We start from the raw sequence: 14,557 nt of genomic DNA, 5'->3' as shown, positions 1-14,557 counted from the left end.
GCCATAACCACTGCTTTTTAAAAAAGTACTGTTTTCACAGCATGTTTGCATACGTTTCTTTCATAGAATTTAGTGAGTCGTGTTGTCAGTAGGGCTCTATATAGTATCTGTTGGGTCATCAATTGTTCTGTTAATCTCATTGATTTGTGAGGTGTTTACCACCACATCTTGCCTTGTCCACACCATTCATCAGGAGATCACAGCCAGGACTCATGCTCTTGTAAGACATTAATGTCATTTAGTGGTAATATGTCCTGACCCATTCCCTGATGAGAACTAAAAGAACCAGGCCTCCATGTCACAGACTGAGGAACAAAAGAGATGAGAACCCAAAGTTGTGTACAATATTTACACCTTTGTACAGTTGGCGACCCTGATTAACAGCACAGATGGAAACTATACCTCCAGAGAGCTGCTCTGTTTACTGTACCCCCAATCACATTGCTTCATGAGCCCCAGGATGAACAACACTGCCTCACAATATTCACCTCAGTGACAAAATACTCCAGAAAAGGGTTCTAATGAAAAGCTTTATTTGCAGTTCCATAGTTTTACTTCAGCACTTGAAAGACGTCTCAAGGGTTGCAGGTGTGACCTCAATGGCATCTTCTTCCATCTGTCGAGGAGCAAGTACATTTAATGAATCCTTTAACAAACTGACCAGCATTTAGATTAAAGGAAGACTGGCTCCCTAAATCATTTATAGTATACGAGTCACCTAGAACTCAATTCATCACCAATAAGTCCAGATTTAAAGCAGCTCACCAGCTTGGAACCCCTACTTGCAAGGGAAGACGTATTCTGTCTCAGCCTGGTCACCTGTAACCGTAAGACAGGTTAGTCTCAGTAAATGAAAACAAGTTGACCAAATGTTCCTCAGAAGAGGGGAAAATAACATTTTGGGGAGGGTTAGTAGATCAACTTACTTGGCTGGTAGTAGTCATAGATCTTGACCACTGCTGGCTTTAGATTCTGTACTGGGAACTCCTGTATGATGTCCAGGGTGATGTGGAAAGGAAATAGTGATGTCAGCTGTTGGGAGAGAAACAAACATATGGGTCATTAAACGATCTAAGCAGAAGTTTCTGTATTTCAGCTTTGCTGACAGATACAGCAAAATAGATTATTTTTAAATGAAGCCCATTATAGAGCGCCATGTGAAACATTTCAAACTGAACGATGGTTTTCACCTCACCTCTGTCAAGTACAGTAACACATGGTCATCTTTGATATCAACACGATCCACTTGACTCGAACCCCTCAGCTGTGAAGACAAGTCATTGACATTGTACGGACAAAAAAACCTTGAGCCTTAAAAAAGGGACACCGATGAGGCAAGACCTCCATGGATAAAGGTCACACCACAACAACTCACCCTCCCCAAAGAGTCTGGATCTGGAGAAAACCCAGAGAGCATTTTCAAATCCACTATAATCATATTGGTGGTGAGCTCCTTTCCACGATATCTGAGAAAGACATGATTGACAAATGCTTGGATTGTTTTAGCCATAAAGACCAGGCTAAGCATTCCGACTGATCCAAGCAGAGGTACCAACTAGAAGGTCAATAACCTATAAACGGGTATAACGAAACTAATTCATTTGGGTCAAATCCATTCTGTAAGACACGCGCCAAGATAACACCGGCAAACGAGGTGAATACAAGACAGGTCCTTCATTCTTACCGAGACTCGAGCTTCAGCGTGACTCTGGGTCTCAAAGACTTGCTGTTGCAGTCCACCTCTGGAGTCACCTGGATACTGAGCGTTGTGCTTCTGGTAGGAGTAGGGACGTTGTAGCGGACCACCACCTGGGATAGAGAAGAGGAAGTCAGGGAAACCATCCTGTCCAAATACAAACGTTTTATGAGCCAGAAGAAACATCTTCCCTGTCATGTGTATTACAGTGCATCTTGCGCCACAGGACTGGGAGGAGAGATGTGTATTCACTGACCTGCACTGAGGCACAAGCACTGCCCTTCACTTCAACGCTGTACTTCCCTTCTGTGTCCTGCAGCGCCCTCTCCTGGTACAGAAGCTTGTTGTTTTGGTTGACATGGAAGAGGCACCGTTCCCCACTGGGAGACCGTACCGTCACTGTGCTGGCTCCGCCTCTACTGAACACCCTGGTGGAGTAGAGAGCCAGGGCCTGGAGGGCCACCACGGTGTCCTACACATACAGACCACAGGACAATCAGTTCAAAATTAAAGACACCATTTTGAAGGGTTGATTATTTTCCTCACATTGAACAGTTGCTAAAGTGACTAAATCCCAATTCCATTCATTATGATGGTTTCTAGGCTCTGTACCAGTGGAAGTGAGCCTCACCAGGTTGGACATGAAGAACACATGACCTGTGGTCTGATACAAGTCAAAGTTACAATGTTTGGGAAGTATACCTGGGTGGAGGAGAAGCCTCCGTAGGCGTTCTGCTGCCTCACCAGCCACCTGACGATGCGGGAGGCGTAGCCCAGGTCAGAGGTAGACCGAGAAGAGGCACTGAGGGACGCCAGCAGAACGTAGGAGCTGATCTCCACCTCCAGGGAGGGTAAGGTCTCCGAGGAGGACTGGGACCAGTGCAGGAGACCCCCTGAGGGTTGAGGAGCACACACACACACACACGCCAGAATAAGAACTAGCTTATTCATCCCAATACAAAGTTCTGACCTCCCCAATTCATTTCCTGCCAAATACAATTTTAATGAGCAAGTTCAAACAATATTATTTTTCTTAACAATAATTTAAAATTAATAATTTTATTGGGCCTATCTGGAGCGCCAGATGGTCTGAGTGTTTGCACTTTTGGGACTACTCCATTATCCAGGCATGCTCAATCAAGGAAAGACTGCGCTAACAGATCTCGGACCAGGATATAGCTCACCCTCTTGAAATGAGATGGTGTCGAGGTGCTGCAGAAGCCGGGCCCGTGTCTCCATGTCACCTGCCAGGGTGAAGGTGTAGGCCAGCAGAGCAGTAGCGTAGGTGTTGGACAAATCACTGGTGGAGTTCTTCAGGCAAGACAAGCTGTGGTCCACAACAGGATCCTAGAGCACAGAATGACAGCAGCACATTAAGATAAGCCAGCCTGGTCCCAGATCAGTTTGGACTGGGTTCCATTCAACTTGCTGTTCTGGGGCCTCAGGCAGTTCAAATTGTTAATTAGGGAACACTTTTTGCTGAGGAACGGGATTGTTTTTCCTTGTAAATCTTGTGCATTTTATTACGTTGCATTTGTAAAGGGTATAATTTGTGTATATGCAGAGGTCCCATGCTAAAGAGGGATGGGACTCTTAAAATAAAGCTGAAAAATCAGACAACACGAACAGATCTGGGACCAGACTAGAGAGATTCAAGCTGGAGCCTAATATCAGTAGTAACAGATCTACACCATTCAGATCTGCTTACGTAACGCCCATTCTATGTTATGTCATAGGCTACTTGCAGAGAAATGACTTCACTACATCGTAGAAGCTGTAAATGACAGTTGATGTAAGACTGATGTCATACAGGAGGCTAAATGAGTTGCCTGTAATGACGTTGTGAGAAACGGTTCCATGGAGTGAAGCTACTTACCGACACGGACATGTTGAGCTCCAGCATTGAAGCAGTGATGTAAGCAGTCAGTGTGACTTCATCCGTCACTCCACCCTAGAAAACAATGTCACACTAACTGCATCTAGCCTGTTGAAATCAAACTATGTCTGGTCTGACGAAACAACCAGTTTATTAGCAATATAAAATACCTTCATTCTGTTGTTCAAGAGCTTCCCTAAAGCTCTGAAACAGCCATGTTTGCCTTGTTGACGTTCCAACCAAGTCTTGGATTGCTCCATCGTTGCCGGGTCAACATAGATGAAAGACTGGGCTTTGCCAAAGGATCTCAAGACAAAAGCAGTCAGCCTGAAGAAAGAAATGGATTCATTTAAAAGCCCCGACATAATATCGTCACGCTCCAAGTCATGACATCACACGGCAACTGTCCAATCCATCGTCTCCATGCCAGAGATGCCATTTGATTGGTCAATGCTTCATTGAAGCCACCAGTAGGTGAAAAACAAGCCAAGTACTCACCAGGTGTTCCCCAAGCCTTGTCCAAACGTGCTGTACGCACCATCAGCATTCTTGTAGTTCAGCTGCCGTTGGTAACCTGTCGGTGGGGTTTTAGCATGAACAGTGACCAAGCGGTTGTTCCATTCCCAGAGTTGTGCCCCAATATATCAGGGCTCTCCACCCCTGTTCATGGAGAGCTACCCTCCAACCAAGTTGTAATTAACCCCATTCAGCCAGCTAATTATTAGAAGGGGAGCTAGATTAGGGTTGGAGTGAAACCCTACAGGACAGTAACAGGGTTGGAGAGTCCTGCCCTATATAAGGAATAGGGTGCTATGAGACAGTGTCTATATTCTACCATCAAATGACTTCAGTAGGAAACCATGTGTTGGGTCAGTGATGTTATGTTAAGACATTGATATCATCCGTTATGCAGCTCCATCGTTACCATGACAGCAGGGTACACCGTGGAGAAACACTTTAAAAATGGAAAACTAAATCCTCTAATTGGACAAATTCAGCCCAGTTTGTGGATTTGGTGTCTAATCAAGACAGATTTTAAAGGGACTCTCCTACCACTAGTGAGGAACTTGGTAGCCTTGTCTAGGATGGCTGGCGTGAGCTGCTTTGTGTTCCTCAGGTACTCCAGGATGTAGATATTGGGGGAGAGCAGGGCCATGTTCTGCTCCCCACACCCATACGGCATCTGCAACAGTCCATCCAGGTTGTTGAGGGCCCGACCCAGGATGTCCCCTACAGAGAAACAAGGGACTTCTGTTACAGACTGTCCTCTTCAGCAAACAGCAGCGTCACAGGCGAAGGGTTGTCTTCCCACCACTACACAGGGGTGTATTTTACCCAGAACTGAGAGGGAAATCCTAGCAGAACCATCCACCACGTTCTGGGGGAGTTGCAGTTCCACCTCCTCCGTCAGAGCTTCTCCTGTGGACACAAAGATGAGTTGAATGAAGACGATCACGTCAACCACCGTGAACATTCAACGTTGATTCATTACTGACCAGTAGGACACAGCAACCAGTTGTAGGTGTGGCTCTTCTCTGTTCCCTCAGCCTGGAGGAAGAGAGGGATTCATTTCAGAGGCAGTTACACTAGACAGTATCTGTGCAACCTAACGTTAGTTCTCCCACAGCAGTAGACTACATACCTTCACCAGCAGGCTCCGTGTGACCGTGTCAACGCGTCCTCTCTCCGGTACGTTCGCAACCCCGTTGTCACACGCAGTGTGGGACTGGACAGCCGCCGCACTAACGGACACGTTCAAAACCCCTACACACAGTACAGCGCAGGTTACACACCATCCAATACGGTGACAGTACACAACTCAGGTTGACATCCATTCTGCCGTTTGAACAGTTGAACGAAGACTAACCCAGGACAGAGGGGGCCATTGTCCAACTGAAGGTCTTTCGTCCATTGGCACACAAGCACGAGGAGTCCCGGACATCACGCAAGGGTGTGAGAGTGTAGTCAGAGGAAAGAGCTGGAGTCACAGAAACCTGCCAAAGAGGAACGCGTCGTAAGATAACACGGTACGACAAAAACAATACAACTCAAGAAACCATCCCGGTGCAGTGTCGTACCACGATGCACTTGGAGAGGTAGTTAAACACAGTGGCCTTCAGCTCAAAGTGCTCTCCCCGGATGACTGAGTAGGGCAGGGTGAGCTCCAGGAAGAAGGGCTGGAAGACCGTGAGCTCCACCAGAGGAGCCAGACCGAAGCCACTGGGGGCCAGGCAGAAGACCTCAGTCTCCCAGGTGGTGATGGTGTCTGGGACTGTCAGGGGGACATCTGCTGATCCAGACTCCCTGGAATACAGAGGTCAGAGTTCAAACAGAAAGCCACCAAGTGTCCAATAGAGAAGGACTAATTTCAACACCGTTTGTTGTTACAAATCCATTTAAGCTTTATCTAACCAGGGACACCCATTGAGGTCAAAGGGTCTTTCCTAAGAGAAAGCTGGCCTACAGTTTACAGAGGTTCAGGGTCCTAATCTACACCACTACTGTTTGGATATGATGCAAGAGCTAAGAGGGCTTTCACCAGAGGTCAGCCTCACTGTGCAGAGCACTTACCCAACTTCCACAAGGTCCCAAATCCATGTCTCAGGGAAGAATGTACGGACCGTCTGTATGGGTGGCGGAGGTGGAGCGGCAAGTCCACCAGCCACAGCCATTTCAAGTCTAGGACCTGCTGATCCAGGCCTAGCCATATGGCTGTAAGCTACTAACACAAAACATGGCCATTATTGTCAAGTTAAAATGGACTGAATGCTGTGCTTATTCTAACAAAAAGGTCATCCATAACCCAAGATTCATTAGACTTGGCAATGAGAATAAGGGTTGGTAAGGACATCTCACCATAGGAGCGATAGTACTGGTTCCCCTGGTAACTGAGGCAGGAAGGTACTCTTATATCCAGGTTAGTCGCTAGCTTCAGTCCCAGCGTCTAGAAAGAGCAGAAACAATTTATTAATAAATTCTATTAAGTTTAACAGTGTAAGATGAACACATTGTAACAGAATGGGGACTGATTCTTCCCAGAAAGAAAAGAGGCTTCAAGTTGAGAAAACAGGGCAGAAATATTTACCTGAAAAACTGCATAAGGATCATTTGTCATCTCAGACGGTCCATATGGGTGTGGTATTATGAATCTCCTTGGTCTAACACGTAAACATGCTACTGGATCTTCAAGCTCGTAGGGAATATAGGTCGTCTCCTTGACCGGTAACAAATCAAATATCTGGAAAGGGACAACGGGGAGGTGTGAAATTACCTTGTTCATTGGGGACCAAACAGAACAGACTGAAACGACTACTTGGGGAAAAACTCCATTTTGTTTTCCATTGCTAAACGTTTAGAACGTTGTCCCATCAACCCAGAACATCAATAAGGAGGTGCTTTCCAGTTACTGAGAGTCAATAGAAAGTGGGCCTCAAGCCAGAGAATGAGTCCCATCACATTTGATAAATGCTCCCCAGTGAACAGATCCACTCCATGTCTGCTGTAGTCACTGGTTGTATTCCCAGCACCACCAAAACAGTAGGTATGCTGGTACCACTGTAGTTCACTTCAGTGAGCTCCGTTACCTTGTCAGCATCCAGCCTCTTCCCTGGCTCCATGATGCCAACACTCTGGTCCACAGCACCGAGGCCACAGAGGGAACCGGGCTGGGCAGAGAGATGCAGGGTGTTCGCCTCCCCTGGGACAGCGTTGGAGGGAGAGAACTCCACCAACACCTGGCACACACATCAGATACCATTACTCCAGGTATGATACAGTCTGGAAATACTGGACACCTTTCAGAAAATCAGTCACTGGGGATATGAGACTCCTGCACACACCTTGTTCCTGAAGCATTTCTCAGTGGGGAAGTTCATGCTGTGGGCGATGACAGTCTCACTGGGTAGCATACTGTACACCAGGAGCTGAACCACCGGCGCCATCTCTGGAACCACTGCCAACGTCAAGGTGACGTCACCCTCAGCTACTGCAACGCAAGAGCAGGTCACTGTCATCGAGCACCTTCCAGAACGTTCAGAATCACATCATGAAACTCACTCACCAGGACTGTCCTGCTGCACAGTAACATTGATGTGTCCATGCTGAACTATGACCCCTCTGGATAAGGCCTGGAGGGAAAGGGAACAGTTCTCAGCAACAGAGAGGAGACGTTGCAACCTGGACTCACTCCAATTAGTATGATATGTTACGCATGTATTCATTTGTGGATGTCCATCATCCATTTTATATAGGTTGCGAATTTTCTGAATATATATATTCAACAAAGTCCAATTTGTAACATGAGCTAGGTTGGGTTACAGTGGTTGATTAGGAGTATTGGTGTAGTAAAGGAACATCCTTTGAAAGTGTGGCAGGGGCAATGTCTGAAATGATCCTGGACTAAAGGAGCGCAACTAGGAAATATGGTGCTTTTTGAGAGGCACCGTGGGTTTGCAGGTTGTTCCTGGTTCTACTCACCAGGTAGAGGACAGCCACAGAGCCCTTTGGGACAGTCTCCCCTACGATGGCATAGCGGATGGTGATTGACACCGCCTGCCCACATGCCAGTGGTTTCTCCACCTTCTGAATAGCCAGGGAGCTGGACGGTTTACTGTCAGGGGCAGCGGGCTGGATCAGTGAGAGTAGGTGTTGCCCTCTGTTGAAATAGGGGACCCTGTATCCTGGGAACTCTGCTTGTGGGGTGTCGCTCACCTGGAAAGGAACAAAAGGGAGAGTCTAACTGAAGGCCCAATCCTAAATCACCCCCTAGACCGTGTCCTATATACAGTGGGGATCTGAGAGGATGACAGGAAGCAATATGGTAACAGATCCAACTTACTTCCCCCTAGCCCATCCTGGTCATAGCATGTTAGGGTCATGACCTTAGGGCAGCGTTTCCCCTACTGTCCTGGGGACCCCAAGCGGTCTGATTCAAATAATCAAATCTTAAGGAAGAGTTCATTATTTGACTTCAGCTGTGTGGGCAAGAAACTAAACATGCACCCCTTACGGTCTCCAGGACACTGGCATGGAGTATAAAGTCTGTCAAACCTAGAAGGAATCATACTTACTACGAGGTTAATATTCTCTTTGGGCAGACTGGTTGTGTTGACGGAGAACCTGGCAATACCACGACTGTCCGTGGTTAGGTTCTGTAGTCGTAGATATGAGGACCAGCCTTTCTCCTCAAACAGGTAGACTAACATGTCAGAGATGGGTGTGTTGTTAAAGCGAACAGCATTTATCTGAGGAAAAGGTGTTGTATGAATGAAGTGACACTACATACGTCATCATTACCTACCACATACTGCTAGTTCAGGAAGCAGGACAAACTAGCTTCCACAATGCAACAGGAACACCATTTGGACTTACCTTGCCTTCGATAATTGATCCATGCTCATAGATTTGGGGCGTGTCAACAAATGTGAATTCACCAATCACATAGGAGAGCTCAATGCGTTTTTCCTCTGACAGTGTCACACCTGTCAAATGAAAACAGGATGGTATATTTCACAATTACCAGTACCAACACCATGCAGAAACTGAACTGCAGTGCAGCTTAAACAGAAAATTAAAACCAGAAAACAGCATTATATAAAACCCTGCTGCAGCACCAACGGTCATAAAGCTCTTTCTTCCCAACGCAGAGGAACCCAAACTCAGTCCTGGACCCCCCCCCCCCCTGGGTGCACCTTGTAGTTTCCTGCACTACAGCTGATTCTAATCAAAACTACACTATGAGACGGTTATTTCAGTCAGCTGTGTAGCGCTCGGGCAGAAACCAAAACCCAGGGGGAACCCCAGGACAGTTAGGGAAACCCTGATCTAATGAAACAGGCAATAGTTACGTCGCCATCAGCTGAAGTGAAATGAAGGGTTTGTATTGAGGAAACGACATGATGCATCTCATAAAGGACTCGCCTGTCCCCTCCTCCTGTACTTCTGCATGGAAACTATACACGTCTCCCAGCAATTTCTCTCCTGCATTCTTTGTGAAAATGGCCATGTTGAAGACATAAGAAGCACAGCCAGTATGGTCCATCTAGGAAAAGCAAGCAGAACCACACAAATAGATTTAAATCCCATTCAAAATGTAATATGTTGGTAAAAACAGCACTACTAGTTTTAGGAAAGCATACAAACCTCTATTGACTCTTTGTGGCATGGAGGTGTGTAATCAGGAACTCCTTGTGGATTTCGCTCATCGATTGTTATTGGTATCACTGCATTGTCCACCAAGAGTCGGCACAACTTGACCCCTGCTTTACCAGGTACAGGCTGCCTATACGTGTATCTGATTTCAATTCACAACAAGACAAGTGTCAACTTCCTACATCCAATTATCATATTAAAAACACGAGACCTAAAGGCTTATGCATTCCCGCAGGCTTGAAGTCACGCATTTAACACGGTCAATGAATCTGGACCTGTATTCATAGAGCCTCAGAACGGGATCAGTTTTAACTACAGATCATAATGAACAAGGTCACATGTCAGGGTGGGACCTGATCCTAGAACAGCACTGCTCATGTAAAATGCCACCGTACATAATCTCAGGGATTGTAGCAGTATTTTAAGACATTGCGCAGTAGCATGTCATTAATGTAGACCACATGCATATTTAAGGATTTTATATTTAAATAAGTGTATTTGAGCATCCTCAAATGCATAACAATTTCCAAGTGTATTATCAAATTAAGCTACAGTACTAGCACAGGCTGCTGCCTACAGACTTGAAATACTGGTCACTAATAATGCTTACATACCTTGCATTACTCATCTCGTATGTATATACTGTATTCTATACCTCTGACATTGACCATCTATTCTTAATTCCATTCCTTAGATGTGTGTATTAGGCATATGTGAAATTGTTACATATTGCTGCACCCGCAACATGTACTAAACACGTGTTGTAACCAATAAAATGTCATTTACTTGTATTTTCAAAGAGCCAAATCCTTAATTTGAACTGTGAAGGTAAATTAAATACTTCCAATAGTATTTCAACCCAGGTCTGCCTCAGCGTAATGAGATTATTAATGACATGTGTAACTCCACTACATCACCTTGTAACTAGAGTACATTGCAATTCACCAATAGTGTTTACTCACTTTGCACACACTTTCACTTCATACTCTTCCTGAACAACGCTGATCTTGTCCGTGAGGTTCATTTGGATCTCAAACTTGGGCAAAACTACAGATAAAAAGAACAGCAGTCAACTCCAGAATGTTCCAGGGTTGTGATGCATTGATTCAACATTACCAAGCATGAAAGAGAAACTCCACCTACCATACTGTTCTACCTTGAAGTTGTGGTAGATTTTCTCTTCACCAATCCACACTACAATGGTATAGGATCCTACAGGTGCTTCAGAGTTCAGGGGGTGAGAAAGCTGCAGAATGCTGCCACTGGATGTAGTGTTGACCCACTGTCCAATCCGGTTGTGATTAACATCCTGTTGGGTCATAGGAAGGGGAATGTTCAGCAGGACACAACGATGTGGAAAGTTCACAACAGTATACAGGACAAGGAGTCAGTTCTATCTGCAACATTCATCTACTGAAGGGGGCCCAGATCACAATGCTGATAGGAAGTATTTAGCTAACTCCTACAGTAGGTGGATATGAGGACCTAGCTAGCTGGGGGAGTCATAATGCTGCATTCTTTACACTAACAAGGATCTTACCTCAAGTTCCACAATGTTGTACTGTGAAGGGCAAAGACAAGAGATGGAGTTGTTAATGAAACCAATGCCAAAACAGAGGCGCATAGCTGTCTACAACTATAGGAACTAGACAGGTGATTGGCTTGGTCGCTTAACGTAAACATCACATGTAGCATTTGCAATTCAATCTCAGGAAGAGATGATCCCATTCATTCCAGTCTGACCTATATGAATGGAAGCCCCATGTCCTGGCTGGTTGAGTGCTGTACATAATACCAGACTGCTATGTCCATCACAGTATTGTGACACTTCTGCATCTTGGTTTGAAATAGTAGAGACTGACTTAAAATACTATTGTCAATCGTATATTTTCAACTCACCAGCTGATTGACGGGGCTAAAATGGGTATCCAAGGTGACGACTCTAAAATGCACTGTAAAAAGCCAATGACAAGACGAACAATAAGAATATTAGAAGCATCATTTCAGACAACTTCCTCATAATCCCAAGGTTCCCAGATTACCATCATCTTTCACCCGGTATTTCTACCGTTTCCCTCTACAATCCTCATAAGCCACGCATGACTCGTTAGAACAGACTGGGGAAGAGCATTGCCAGCAATGATAGTGTTCTTTTCTACACAATTATTGCCTGATGCATTTCACAAATCTTCCTTCAGATTTCAGTCTGACAGTACTTCATTGTAATACTGTTACAGCCTCAAATAAACAAAGGGAACATGGTGGGGTCGTGGAAAACTGTTGATATCAAAATGGGGTCAGGGGCCCAAAAAGGTCAAAGCACCGGAATAAACCATTACAGAACACGCCAACACCCAATTGTCCTGTTTCTTAGCAACCAGACTACCGGCTGTAACATTACCCGTTTGTCCTGGGTTGTAGATTGGTTTGTCCGTTTGGATGAACGTCATGGGGCTGTAGGGTTTGATCATGACCCTTCTCTCCTCTGTGGATAGAAATGTTTCCCCTCGAACCTCCACCTTAAAGTTCTGCACTTTGTCGCTCTTCACGTGAGGGGCCTGTCAGGGACGGAAACAGGGCAACACCGGTGAACTAACGGACCGATAACAAAGGACATTAAAAATGTGGTGCCGTGTGGCCCAGCTGGTAAGAGCGTGCCACTAGCAACTTCAAGGTAGAGCGTTTAACTCCTGCAGGGATCACATTATGCACTCAGCGTAATGTAAGTCTCGATAGTATATACAAGCATTCAATCAAAACCTGGTACAAATTGGAGCCTGAATCACAGAAAAGTTCTGGTAGGCCACCACTGACATTTCCCATAAAATAAGCTGGCATTGCATCACAGCTGAGCAGTACACTCTTATTGGAATGGCTCTAGATGTCCACCAGTGCTGGGCTGACCTGAAACTGGAAACAGCGGTGAAACTCTTGGTCAGAACTCTGGTGGAGAAGTCTCTTGTTCTGCCCGTCGGCCATCAGAGATACGGTCATGACCAGGGTCTCGTTGGGCTGCAGAAGGCTGGCACAAAGCTTGGCCTCTGAGCCTGCCTGGATCACTGCAGGAATGGCTACCATGTAAACCCTACAGAGAACACACCCGGCAACAGGACAATCACTACCCAATGACAGGATACCTCTAAACACAAAGCCAGGTGAAATACACAGGGGGATAAAGATCTGCAGAAAGAGTAGATGGAAAAATTGCTCTAAAAGAACATTAAACCCAGAGGAGAGAAGCAAGTCTGATCACTAAATTCTAACTTGTGAGTGCAGATTGACTTACGGTCTTAGAGTCTCTTGACAGACACAAAGCCAGTGAATGCAGGCAAAGAGTATCCATCTCCAAACCTGAAGCCCAGGAAGAACCATGACTAAAGGAGAAGAATAAACCACCGTTATGACCCAGTATTCCTACATGGAAGACCTGCCTACTGCACTGTACACAGGTTGTGTCTAGATGGGATACAGATTGTCAATTGAATTCACCTATAAGGTTAGAACTTACACAGCAGGTTAGGAGAATTAGGTTAAGGGTTGGCTAATAAAATACAATTCTACAGGGAAGGGGGTGAGAGACCAAACAATTGAATTTAAAATGCTTTCCTGGGAACTGCAAACCATATCAGAAGCATCTACCCAAGCAACACCAAACAGGCACCAACCTGGTCTCAGACCATGTCCTATCATTTTGTACGCAAAACTGAAACACTCTAGTATGATATCACATTTTATATGTATTACATTTGTGAATATCCATCATCCATTTCATATGATATGTTAAAAATGTACATTTTACAAATTCCAATTTGTTGTGGCCAACATGAGCTAGGTAGCTAACATTATCTAGGCTAAACATTAGGAGTAAAGTTAATTAGCAGGTTGGCTAACCTTAACCCTTTCAGCTAAGTAGATGAAGTTGCTTATTACCCAAAATGTTATACGTCAGTTTTATTGCCTTGAGTAGCTGTCAGTCTCCTGTAAAAATACCAAACTTACCATTTCATACAGATTTCAGTCTGGCAGATATACTTTTACTATGTTACGTATAGTCCATGAGACCAGGCTGCAGACACAGGTCGGTAAAATGGCTCAATTGCATGTAGGTTAGTGTTTAACGGCTAGACCGAGTTACAATATATCGGGCTACAAACTGGGCGCCAAACACAGATTGCAAAAGTGTGTCTAGCGTGCACTAGGAGAAAGTATTCTGTTGCTAAGACCAGATGCAAGTTTTTTTATTTAAATTGTTGTTTTGGCTATATGATTGCAACACAAGTTGCTATAGCACCTGTGACCTAGGCATACTCACCGCAGCGGGTTGTTTGTGGACTCAGTCGAACGTAAATCTCCCCGTCGGTCATGTCCCTATAAATATCCTTAGTTGCGGACTTTTTTCTAATTACTAAGCGCTCGCACCTGCTGGATATTCAGGGAGTTCGATTAGACTGAACGGCCATTTCAAATGCGCGATCATATTGTCAACAAGGCAGCATGGTGCGTACAGTAATTCAGGAACATAGGTCTACAACATGTTTTCTATCCGTCAAATGTTTGCATTTTCAAACATTGGGAAGGCAGCTGAAGCACATATGGGTTTTTTATCAAGACCAAACACTTTTAGGCCTATGCATATGGAAACTTCGAATCCTAAATCATTACTCCGCGTACTTTTGTACACTGCTGCAATTCGCTGTTTGTTTGTTACCTATGCGTAGTCACTTCGCCCCCACCTACATGATGATTACCCCAACTAGCCTGTGGACTCGGTACCGGTGCCCCCTGTATATAGCCTCGTTATTGTGTTACTTTTTATTTTAGTCTACTTGGTCAAT

At 45.1% G+C, this 14,557-nt stretch overlaps 1 protein-coding gene across 1 annotated transcript; it reads right to left on the bottom strand.

Moving 5' to 3' along the window:
- Nucleotides 1-516: 516 nt before the first annotated feature.
- Nucleotides 517-14,190, bottom strand: LOC139568177 (alpha-2-macroglobulin-like). The gene is made up of 37 exons (XM_071389915.1): nucleotides 14,035-14,190; nucleotides 13,009-13,096; nucleotides 12,627-12,807; nucleotides 12,124-12,280; nucleotides 11,622-11,674; nucleotides 11,263-11,283; nucleotides 10,866-11,031; nucleotides 10,685-10,769; nucleotides 9,714-9,864; nucleotides 9,492-9,612; nucleotides 8,943-9,052; nucleotides 8,642-8,815; nucleotides 8,049-8,282; nucleotides 7,633-7,699; nucleotides 7,412-7,557; nucleotides 7,157-7,306; nucleotides 6,658-6,810; nucleotides 6,429-6,516; nucleotides 6,144-6,294; nucleotides 5,651-5,876; nucleotides 5,440-5,566; nucleotides 5,215-5,336; nucleotides 5,069-5,120; nucleotides 4,908-4,991; nucleotides 4,626-4,802; nucleotides 4,071-4,146; nucleotides 3,743-3,899; nucleotides 3,573-3,647; nucleotides 2,881-3,043; nucleotides 2,399-2,589; nucleotides 1,953-2,168; nucleotides 1,685-1,809; nucleotides 1,376-1,466; nucleotides 1,196-1,264; nucleotides 927-1,032; nucleotides 766-819; nucleotides 517-616 (listed from the first exon to the last, which is right to left on the bottom strand). The coding sequence occupies exons 1-36, from the start codon at nucleotides 14,084-14,086 to the stop codon at nucleotides 779-781; spliced, it is 4,446 nt and encodes a 1,481-aa protein (XP_071246016.1). The 5' UTR covers nucleotides 14,087-14,190; the 3' UTR covers nucleotides 517-616; nucleotides 766-778.
- Nucleotides 14,191-14,557: the final 367 nt, after the last annotated feature.

This window comes from Salvelinus alpinus, chromosome 2 (assembly GCF_045679555.1).
Source record: "Salvelinus alpinus chromosome 2, SLU_Salpinus.1, whole genome shotgun sequence".
Lineage (NCBI taxonomy): Eukaryota > Metazoa > Chordata > Actinopteri > Salmoniformes > Salmonidae > Salvelinus > Salvelinus alpinus.
This window is presented reverse-complemented; position numbering and strand designations above follow the sequence as displayed.

Bases quoted from the DNA above. Each gene is read 5' to 3' on its own strand.
- LOC139568177 (XM_071389915.1), bottom strand. From the start codon at position 14,086: ATGACCGACGGGGAGATTTACGTTCGACTGAGTCCACAAACAACCCGC. The intron at 6,295-6,428 runs GTGAGATGTCCT...GTTTTGTGTTAG, and splicing joins CCAGTACTATCGCTCCTATG to TAGCTTACAGCCATATGGCT. The intron at 1,810-1,952 runs GTCAGTGAATAC...TCTCTATCCCAG, and splicing joins GTGCTTGTGCCTCAGTGCAG to GTGGTGGTCCGCTACAACGT.